The 11,692-nt window shown below is 39.4% G+C and overlaps 1 protein-coding gene across 3 annotated transcripts in view; it reads left to right on the top strand.

Annotated features, from left to right (window-relative positions):
* SLIT3 (slit guidance ligand 3) overlaps nucleotides 1-11,692 on the top strand; it is a 470,081-nt gene that overhangs the window by 17,414 nt on the left and 440,975 nt on the right. For all 3 annotated transcript variants that reach the window (XM_017726544.1, XM_017726545.1, XM_017726546.1), the window contains 2 exons: nucleotides 3,366-3,437; nucleotides 5,986-6,057. In XM_017726544.1, coding sequence (XP_017582033.1) covers nucleotides 3,366-3,437; nucleotides 5,986-6,057 — 144 coding nt within the window. The remainder of the gene's footprint in view (nucleotides 1-3,365; nucleotides 3,438-5,985; nucleotides 6,058-11,692) is intronic.

Raw genomic sequence — 11,692 nt, 5'->3', positions numbered from 1 at the left:
GAGCGGAGTGGCTGAACAGAATAATTATCAACCGACGTTTAAGTAATGTAGCAGAGGAAATCTGTGCACTCCTGGCATGCTCCTGGGAATGGTGGTGCTTTAAAACGTTGCAAAGTCTGTCTTAAATTCACTTGATTGTCTTTAGAGAAGAATGAAAGATGAAGCAATTCAGAGGAATTATTGCAATGAAGCAGGATTTGCTCCAGTTGCTCCAAGCATCCCTGTTTGTAATAAGTGTGTACATTGTGTGACTCAGTCTTCAGCATCTACAAAATATGTGTTGAATTAAATTGTTATTAGAACATAGCAGGACATGTTTATGAGTAAAGCTCCCTTAATAGCTCATCTGAACTCACTTTCATGATGTCTTGTACCAGTCTAGTCCAATTCGTGTTTCTATTCTCCCTGAAGTCATTCCTTCCATGTCTGTTTTCTTAAAGCTACCACTGTAGCTGCATTGTCCTTGGCGTGCTTTATCCTACAAATTATCCTCAAAAAATTAATAAATTGTCAAGAGAGACCTAATGCCAAGAGCTTTACCAAAGCTGATATAGATATCATTTCTGATTTCTTTTTAATGAAGTGTTAATTGACTTTGCTGCTGACACTCCAGAAGAGACCTGTATTCCTTAACGGAGTTTTCTTAGATGTTTTTAATTGCTGAGACAGTCCTATTTGAATGTGAAATGACCAAGAGTAGTAGTTGGTCCTGTGGGTGATATAGATGTGCTGAGTAGGATTCAAGATCTGCTTGGCCCCACATACTACCCAAAATGCAGGAATTCTGCACAATAAGAATATTATGTAGAATTAATTTCATCTGGATATAGATACGTGTTGAAGTGAAATATAAATTAAATTTGCCTTTACGGTATCATTTTCCTCACGTCTTAGACCCAGATGATTTCTTTTCCAAGAAATCTGTTTGGTTCCAAGAGTCCTTTTGAACGCTGATGTGTTTGAAAGCCAACCAAGATTACATGTTAAGGTTTAGCTCTTTGTAGTTTAAACCCACTAGTGAGCCCATAATCAGCTGCCAAACTTTATAAAGGAAACATAAAATATTATGTTGCCCACAAATACCAGCTGTAAACCACTAATGTCTGCATTAGTTCAGTAACTTCACAGTCACAAAGTTTAATTGACTAATGGGGTAACCTGTGGCAATCTGTTGCTTTGCAGCACTGTTAGACCTACTGTGAACAGGAGGAGGAAATTTTATGTAGTTCATCACAGTTTTAGTCTGTTTTTCTTCAAATGGCAGATAAGCTTTGAGGCAGAGCATGCTGGAAAAGGCAAATGTTCAGAAGGTAAACACTGTTTTTTAAAAGAGACAGAGGCTGCAGTTATGGTTTGAGGAAAGTGAACTTCATGAGGAATGTTTTCCTTAAGGTTAGGGCATTGTGCAAGTAATTCGAATAACAAAAATGGAAAACTTTCCCTTAGACACTAAACTTTGTAAGTGATTAATTGAATGATTGATATTGTGTATACAGGATAGACTGTGCCAATCTGCAGGAGTAGAGGAAAAAGCAATCTCAAGATATGCGTTGATCAAGGAATGTTAAAGTCTTTCAGAACAGAGAGCTGCAGGTTTCCCCAGGGGAAGAATGTTGAGTGCTCCTGGGGCTGAAAGCAGGGAGGAATTGTGCTGATGAGTGGGACTGGTGTCTCAGACAGGGTGTGGGGGGTGCAGTGGAGAGGTTGCTGTGTGGATGGCAGGAATGGTGGTTCTGCATGCACTTGTTCAAGCCAAGCAAAGCTGTGCTGGGATCAAGTCTTACCAAAATACACAAGAACTGGGGCCATGGACACCGTGTTGCTCCATGTCCCTTGGCTGGCTCCTCTCTGCCTTGGGGGATTCCAACCAGCTTAATGCTGTGTTTTGCTAGAGCTTCTCTGAGATAAAGGGAAAACTTGTGATGGAATGCCATGAAAAGCAGATGGGGAACAACGTGCAAGTCAAACACAAGCTATTTACGTGTTGCTTACTCCAGACGTAATTCTTTCCAATGCTTCTTGCAATCAGCTCACTGGCACACCAGTGAGTAGTTAATGATGCACCAGGGTAGAACTGAACTGAGAACACAAGAGGAAATTAAGCTGGAAAATCTGAAAAATGTAGGCAGTGATTCAAAGGTATTCTTGGGGAAAAGCATGAGTCAATTGACAGGATAAAGACAAATGGAAGAGAATGGCTGGTACAGGCAATGAAAGTGCCCTCTACAGGCTTTGTGGTTCTTTTCTTCAGTGAACCTTTTAAAATACAACTGACATAAGTGAAGTAGGGGTACTGGCTGTCTTGTTCATATAGCTGAAACACAGGGACTCTTTTCCCCCCTCATTTCCTTATCTTTATCCGTACTTTCCATCTGTGCTTTCCTGACAGGAGAATCTTTCTTGTATTATATAAATGTCTCATGCTAAGATGCATGAACTAACTCTTACAATTTGTAAAATCTGTTTATAATCCATTTTATGACTTAAGGATTTTATTAGCATTATTTTGATGTCTGTCAATAACCATTAGAAGTAGATTCCAATATTCTTAAGCACTTATTTCTGTGCTCTAGTGCATCACACACTGCTTCAATCCAGTTAAAGTCTTGCTTATATCTTAGACTCATTGAAAGATTGATGTCAAATGTTTGAAAAAGTTATGCCAAAAATATTTATACATTCTGTGTCTACATGTTGTATTTTTGATGGCATGAAGACTAGAAAGGAAGACTAGCTGTTTGTCTTGTCCCTAAGGCAGGGAGAACTGTGTGGACAGGACTAAAAACCATGGACTGTCTAAGGCCAAACAACAGGATGTGCTCAACTGGCAGAACTTTAGGGGTTCTTGGCAAAGGCAGGTCTAGAGGGGAGAAAATGGCAAGCCAGGTCCTATAGCACCAGTAAATGTTCCAGTCATCTGGGTAGGACCATGCTGAGGAGTCACTGAACTAAGCTGAGCTCTTTTCAGGCTCTGTGTGGCCAAAGTTTCTGCAGCAGGTTGGACTCACCTGGGTTTAGAATAACAATTTTGGGGCCCTGTACTCTTGTTTCAGCTGTTTTGTACTGAGTTTGTCTTGGATATGCACAGCCTCTTAGAGCATTGTAGTCTGAGGGAGGAAGAAGCATACAGTGAGCACTGATACCAGAACTAAAAATGGGAGAAACTTCATCTGTGAGAGCAGCATAGAGGAGGAGGAGGCAAAATGCATCAGGATCAATGACTTGCTTTTTGAGATTTTAATGGAAATGTTTGTTTGTACAGTTTGAGCAGCTGGGGGATGCTCCAGTGATGCAGATACTTTCTGCTAATGGAATTTTGGGTGTCAGTTGTAGTGTCTGAATACTGCTTTCTTTTTCCTCTGCAGGGATCTAGAAAAAAATAACATCACAAGAATCACAAAGACAGACTTCACGGGGCTGAAGAATCTTCGTGTCTTGTGAGTATAACACAAAACTTGTCTCTTTTTTACGAGACTATTTTAGGGTGCTACTACTTAGAATGTCTATAATTCCAGAGACCAAATTTTAGTAATCTTGGCACATTATTCAATTGTTGGTATTCTTTTAAACCAGGCAACTGGAACAGTTTGTCATGTGAAACAGTAAATTTTAGTTCTACACTTAAGTGACTGTAGTTTCAGAGCTGTTTAGTTGTTTCTTACTGGCTTTGAACAAATCCTGTGGTAAAGATTTTGGTCTGCTTTACAATCACTTATGCATAAGTCAATTATATTGAAGCACTAGCAAATAGGACTTTCAGATTTTGGCCACTTTAAGGTACAGTCCCATTAATAGCATAGTATTAAGTAGAAGTTGATTAAGAATAGCTGTAGAAGTTGTACACAAGGAAACTGGTGAGTTTTTTTGATCTAGTATACAGTCATAAATACAAAGATTTCAGGTGGTGCTGTCTCATGATCTCAGAGTATGTCAAGAGCTTAAGCATACCTCTAGATAGGCCTTGAACATCAGTCTGCAGACTTTGTCATTCCTGGTTTCCTATTTTCTCTACATGGACGTCAAGCAGCGCCACTAAGTTAGTGATGAAAAGTTTTCCTCTGATTATCTTCTAAAACAAGCCCTTAAAGCTGCAACTGTTGAACTGTTACAGTTGTTTAGTGATAATCCCAGTGATTATTTAAGTCCTGCTAAGGAAAAGGTGAGTCTTTTCTCCTGCTGCCATAACACTTGGGAACAAGTTGTCATATACTAAGGAAACACCTCAAATCTATGGGAAGACTTTTTGTTCCTGTGGTGTTTCTTTCATCTCTAGCAGAGGAGTTGTTTAGATTTCCTTGGCTCCCATCCCAACTGTCAATACCATTTTGAGAGTCTATTAAAATAAATGTTCTCTACTATATTAATGTCAGTAGGGTTTTTATAGTGGTTGGGTTTTTATAGTGTCAGACATTGCCTAATGCTGCTGCAGTCTTTTATGCCTTTAGGAATAACTGAAATGTCCAACTGCCATCTTTACCTGGAGCTTTTGTCCCATGTTCATTCCAGGTTCATGTAACTCATTTGCTCAGACTTTGAGTAATGTGGTGTCTGACACAGAAGGCATTGGAATAAAACATCCTTCAGATTTTTCTTAACTTTTCTTTGGTTTCTCTTATGGTCTTTTCATAATTCTGTTACTGAACTCCTATTTTTCCTTTTTTCCTCCCTGCCTGTTTGCTGGGGGTTATGGTGAGAAGAGAGAAATCTGCAGCCTGTCCCAGTGTTCCTAGAAAGGTAGCCTAGTCCTGCACACATCAGAATGAGGGCTAGAAACAGGTGACCTGGAAACTTGCAGCCCTGTACTGCAGAAAAAAATCTTCCAGTCTCAAGCAAACACCACACGTGCAAAATACTCCTTGGTGCGCCTTTTCCTTTTATCCCTTCTAGCTCCCTCCTTTTTCCTTTTCCTCCTGCAGTATTTCATCCCTGTCCTTTAAGCCACATGACTCTCTAGTTCATGTGCTTGAGTTTTGTAGTTTTGTATTTTCGTCTTCTTGGTCTTCTCTGTGGAATACTCTCTTGCTGTCTGTGCCCTCAGCTCCTATCTAGTCGAGCAGCTCTGAGCATCCTCAGAGGAGTGGCTGTTGAACAGGCAAGAGCAGTGCTTTTCCCTGGTCATCCTGAGGCCAGACTCACTGTCTGCTGAGCTCTTCCTGTCTGTGTTTTAGCTAAAGCCACATAGAATATTCGGAGGTGTTTGGTCCCTGCACCTGAGTGCTCCTACAGGAGTGGGTGTGTGCTGGAAGGCAGCGCTGAGGGAGGGAAAAGGTCACCTCAAATGGGACTGTTGGAATATTGGTTCCTTGGCTTCCATTTCACCTATCAAGGGCATTTCTGCTGTGTGAATGGCAGTCATCCCCTGCACACTGTAAATCAGAGAGAAGTCAGTCTCCTGTGCTTGTAACTTATCCTGGTGTTGGGGGGGAGAAAAGCAGGATCACACTCAGGGGAAAGCTGGGACCTGTCCCGTGTGTTTTTGCACCCTGTTGTACAGTGGGACACAGCTGCTGTTCCTGGGGGGATGGAACCCCTTTGGAATACTTAGAGGATTTGCTCCAGAGCAAGCCTGAAATCTGTGCAGAACAGAGTGTGGACAAAAAAAATACGTTGCCATTGAGTGGGTTCCTGCTGTGGGCTCTAGAAGTCACTTATCTCAATTATGTGACATAAATATCGTGGAAAGATTAGGAATGTACCAGGGATATAACAACAGCCTCCAGGCCAACACCTTTCTAAGCAAAAATGTTGTGGTTACAGAAGTTTAGAAACAAAAGTATTTACCAAATGTGGAGGTCAGGAGGCAAATTTGGAGTCAATTTCCTGTTAGTGACCACGAGAAAGAGTGCTCCTCTGCCCTAATTTTTTAATAATCTCCGATTAAAACTGGTATTGATGTTTAGGTGAAAAGCATTTTAATAATGTTTGAAGAGAAGTGGGGATGCCTTTATTTTGTGTTAAAATTAACTGGTATTTCTGGAATTGCAGACACTTGGAAGAAAATCAGATCAGTGTGATAGAACGTGGAGCTTTTCAGGATCTGAAACAACTTGAACGGCTGTAAGTATCTCTATTTATACCTATGGAAAAGCTACAGACTTTCCACCTCTCTGTTAATGGTCATCCATAATATATAATGATAATAAAATTAACTTTCTTTAAGAGAGAGAGAGGTGAGTACCTGCCTAAATTAAAGTATGCTCTTAAACGCCTCTGAATTTATATTACATGATAGATAATACTTGAAATAAAATGTAGAGTGGCTGCCAAGAAAATAGAACTGGCAGTGAAACCAGAGTCACAATAACATTATCAAAAGGACATTATCTGGGAAAGTCTTAAAATTGATATGTGGATGAAAAGATTTTTATAATAGTTTCATATTATTGTATATTTTTGCACTTATATGTGTCTATGCAGATGGAAATTGCAATTGTCTCATTTGAGAATCACAGTATTTCTAAAACTGCCTTGATACTTAGTTTTCTGATTAGCTTCATTTCCTCTGAAGTAGCACAATGCCAGTGATAGCAGTGGATTCCAGGGTATCATGGAAGACTTAGTGGAGGACAGATTGTAGATTTCCTCTGCTTTTGATAGCAATGAAGTTAATTTCTTTTTTTTTTTTTTTTTGGAGAAGGTGAATATAAGATGTCTCTTGATCTGGAATTGGTTTATAGAAACCTCCTGGCCCAGCAGGAGTATAAACTTAAATATCAAAAAGGACTAAACTAATTCTACATCCAACTGCTGCCCTTAGCTGGGTGTGCTCCTTGGCATTATCGTTAATTCTGTCTGCTTATGGTGGGAGCAGAACAAAATCTCTGTAAAACTGAAATAACTTGGGGAATTATACTTTGTTAGAGATAGGTGACTAGAATAATATCACAAGCTGGTTTGGAATGCAGGCTTTTTATGCTTGATTGGTAACTCTTATCTGCAAGGCATTTCTTGTAGGACTTGTTATTTTCCCATTGATATTTTCTAAAGCAGCTTTCAAGAGTTAAGTGCCCACTTGCAATTGTTCAAGAGAAGTCTGGAGTATTGAGCTAATACTGTACTAAAGCTGTTTCAGATGATCTCAGGGTTAGATTTGCATTTGAGTTGTTTAACGAGTGCACTGAACATTTAAAATTAATTTACTCAGTACTTTTGTCATGAATCAGAAAGCTCCATCTATGGCAATAAGGGAGATGAGTTTTAAATTCTGACAGATTTTCACCTATATTCAATTAGAAAGTACTTTCAGGCACAGAGTTTTGCCATAGCTGATTTATTTCAGAAAAAAAACCCCCAGCTTACTTTTCTAAAATTAAACATAACCTGACATTGTAGAATACTGTTTTTTCACATTATAGCTCATCGTGAGGAGTCAGTATCCTACCTACACAGTCCTAGTTTAAGCTCATTTTATATATGTGTATAAATATATAAATAAATCTTTCTCCTATCTATATTTAGATAAAGATTCAGGTACTTAAATTTTGAAAGAGTTTTGAAAAAATTCCAGGAGAAGGGCTGGCTATTGGTAGCCAGAAACAAAACTCAAGTGTCATCTGTGTGTTCTGTTTCTGCAGAGCCTGCTCTGCCAGCAAATGAAAACAATATATGTTGTGAAAGCAGAAGTCAGGAAATATGATACCTTTAATGGTGTCTCTTTAAGTCTGTGGTGTTTGAAAGTCCCAACTTTTTTTTTCCCTGTATGAACTCTTAACTTGGCCTGTTAACCATACTGCATCTCTGCTTCTCTTTTAGGATTGCCTGTCATTAAAATATTTCCTAAATTAATGTAGTATGAAAGGGAGGCCTGGAAACTTGCAACTTTTTGGTATTTTAGCTTAAATCATTTTTAGGACAAAACTATAAATCTGGCTTTTTTGCTATGAGTGAGTAGGCTTTGGAGAATGGACTGTGGAAAGTTTGGCCTAACTTATAAAGGCTAAATTGCAGCATTTTAGGTAATATTAAAACTATTTTATTAAGTATTGTCAAACACTGCAAAATGTTAATGAAGAAAGTATGTGGGTTGCATTAAAAAAAAAAAAAACAACCTGGCTTTTTTCCATTTAATTTCTTTCAAATAACAAATAAAAATCACTTATATTGCTTTGATTTTTGGAATAATGTTCTTTTTTGATCTATTGAAGTGGATGCGAAAGTAATCATTAACTTATTTTTAAACAAAGCAGCTGCCCTGGGTCAAACTTTAAAGAACAGGAGTAATTTCTATTCCTGGTAAAATACCACATATAAAGGTTTTTCATTCAAAGTAACAGTGGAAGTATGTTGTTCCACTCCTCTCCTCATGATAATCATTCAAAGGGCACAGACTTCGGTGAATATTGTAGCTCATTTTATTTTCACTTGTCTGGATATTGAAGCACTTCCATCGTTATTATCTGACCAAATTAGCAGAATTTTGTTGGGCATGTCCTGTGTAAGTAAACTTTAAATAAAATGTCTTTAGAGCTGATACCCACTGCTGCCAAATATGCCATGGGGATGCCTCTCCAGTTATTTGGATTTTACACTGATTTTTTTTTTTTTTTGTGGGACAATATTGCTCACAATGCCATCGAAGGAGGATATTGTCAGAATTGGATATTGGCTCAATAAAATTTGGCCATATCTTGAAGAAAGAACGTCATGCAAGGTATCTTAAAGTGACAGCACATAGCTGAGAAACGAAGTGTGCAAGTAGAAGGTAGAAGCCACTTCTTATTTTGGCATGTTTGTACTCAGCATTGAAAAATGCAGGAATCTAACCCATTCTCTTAGCAAAATTCAGTTTGTTCAATGTAAGCTCTGCTGAATCCTAAGATGCAGAATCCTGGGAATGACCAGTGGCACTCACCACAGTGGAAAAGTCAGAATGTTTCCCGTGCTTTTATTGCAGCAAGGTTGTATAGCTTTATTCCAGAACATAAAGATTAGTGGTGAGGTAGCTGAGCCCTCTTTTGGATTTCAGCATTTCACTTTTATGCTTTGCTATTAACACCGTGTATGGTTTTAGGATAAAATGATTATGAAATTTCACACGCCAAGAGGCTCAAGAGGCGAATTGGTGGGCCTGAAAGATGAACTGACATTTCTTCCAGAGCCAGATGTACGTCACACATTTATGTGAAAAATGAGGCAGGATATAAGACACCAACAGATCCTGACTTTTCCACGGCCAACTGCCAGAAATTGTCACGTAGCCCTATAATCTTCAAAAGACTGGACTTTGGCTGATGGCTGCTTCTTTCTACTCAAATTAGTGTCTTTAGCAAGCATAAAAGATCTCAACATCTGAAAGCACTAAAACTGTGTTTTTGTTGTTTAGGGGAGGGGGGAAAAATGTATAAGCATGGCCAAATCAAATCTTCTCAAAGTTGGGGAAAATAATTAGCTCTAAGAAAATAGCAAAAAAGCTAGAATCCAGATTTTAACCTCAGCATATACATGTATGGTTTTGGTTTGGTGTGTGTGAAGACAGAGGTCAAAATGGAAATTGTTTGATTTTTAACTGTGGTGATGCCACTGTACATTGAGTCTTTGTAAGCAGCTTCCCAAATGCTTGATTAAGGTATTAAAGTAGATTTATTTGGCACAGTGTACTGCAAAATTGCTATTAGTGACCAAAGATGCTAAGGAAAAGAATAAATTCTTATATGGTGCTTCACAATCTGGATTTCATAAATTGAGATTGAACAGGCTTTAACTAAATCATGTAATACAAAAAGCATCTTCCACAATTACCATGCTGAGTGGAGAGATTGGTGGGTGCTTCAGAGTAGCCAGGAAAGTAATAAAAGCACTGGGCAGTTCTTTGCTGTTGTAAACAAAAGCCAATCCTTGGCAGCATGGACCAGTCTGCAGTGTTTGCACAAGGTTTGCAGTGTGTGCAGCTTGGGTGTTTTTGCTGGAGCTGCATGCACTACACATTTCAGAAGCCACATGGATCTGTAAAGATGTCACACAGTTCAAATGTAACCTTTCAGAAAAAAGCCTTACTGTTTTTGGTCCCCATTTTCCTATGACATGGTGGGTAACACACCCAACTGGAAATCCATGCTCATAAAATGCTTATCTGGAAATGCAGGAGAACAAAGACACCCTAAAATGGATTTAGAGCTGTGACTGGATGTTTAATCAGTTTTATCAATTGTGTATTTCCCTCTTGCTGCTCCCACTACCACAGGTGAGTTGGTGTAGTACCAGGTTTGCTGCCAGACAGCCCAGGGGCTGCTGAAGGTGTCTCTGCACATTGGACTGATGGATTTCTCTGCATTCACACCAAAGACAGCAGCATCCCCCTGGCTCCTGAGGAGCCAGGATATGTCAAAACTTGAGCTACACTTTCCTGCTGGGCAGAACTGCTGCAGCAGCCCACCTTCATGAGGGTAAAGTGGTATCTAACCCCAGGTCACAGTCTGGGTGTCAGTGGTGCCATCTTTTGTAAATGGGGGAAAACAGTTTCTATCAGACACCAGTTAAAAACTTAACCACTCTCTGTGGGAGCTGGCAAAGAATATACAAAACTGAAATTCAGTTTGTGACACTTGGAGAGGTGTGGGCTTGGTCTCCTGGTTAGAAGGATAGATTAGTACTTAGTTCTTGTTCTGCCTGCATCTGTGAGCTAAGCAATATGAAGCTCCTTGTTGCATTGGCTGATGCCTGCAAATTTAAATAATATTTATTGATATTGGTTAATATTTAAATAATATTGTTAATAATTTTTGTCCCATGTCCTCTGAGAAATGATTCCAGTAATGAAAAAAAAGGAATCCTGTAACCAATTATCTGATAAAGCAGTCTCTCTTACCTTGCATTTTCAAGAACATTTGGCATTGCTTTTCAAATGAGTGTCTGTATGACTGTTTACATTGTGAGAAGTCCAACATGATGAGCCAGAATGTTTTGGGTGGGAGTATCTGACAGGGTGTTACTGGTTTTATTCCTGGATGCTGATGGGACAATCATGGAGAATGGAGCATTTGGTGCTGCAGAATTTTTCCAGTATTATTCAAGTCCATTCCATTCCTCTTTACTCTCAAGTCTGGGGTTTATCCAAGGCTTCCCTTTCAGACAATGTCTCTGAAAAATACATAGTAAAGTTATGAATTTATTTGGAGGCACTAATTGTTTTAGCTTGCATGGGTACAATCTGACTACTTTGTTCAAGAATTGTGTTGTTTTGGAGTGTGGGTCTGCAGTTTCTAGGGGCTGTAATGCAGTTTTTACTGCTTAAGGGTGGACCATGTTATCATCACTGTTTCATCTGCTTAGTTTTCTGACTCTGATAGCAATAGAGTAGCAGCAACACCCTCATGTAGAAGCTTTCCATGTTCACAAGTTCCTTCCTGCTATTATTGTACAGAGTTCCACAGTTTGATCCTGCTGCTGGCTCAGAACCAGGAGTCTGGAGGGAAGGCTCAATCTCCTCTCAGCTGTACCCTGGAGGGGTATTCACTTACCCTTCCTACAGAGTGCACAAATCAGACTCATCAAAGTCATCCCTGCTGAGGGCTATTGAATACAGCAACCCCTCAGCCAGCTGAGAAATCCAGATGGAAAAGGTGGAAAGCTGGCAGTGGTGTAGAGGAGGATGATCCCTCCTTGCCCTGTATACAGCTGCTGGAAATGGGATATGGAGCTGGCTTGGCTGTAAGTCAATCCCAGAAATGGAGACTTTCTGATTTTCACCTGTTGC

This window comes from Corvus brachyrhynchos, unplaced genomic scaffold (genome assembly GCF_000691975.1).
Source record: "Corvus brachyrhynchos isolate BGI_N302 unplaced genomic scaffold, ASM69197v1 scaffold262, whole genome shotgun sequence".
Taxonomy (NCBI): domain Eukaryota; kingdom Metazoa; phylum Chordata; class Aves; order Passeriformes; family Corvidae; genus Corvus; species Corvus brachyrhynchos.
The sequence above is the reverse complement of the archived record's forward strand: the minus strand, read 5'-3'. Positions and strand labels throughout refer to the sequence as shown.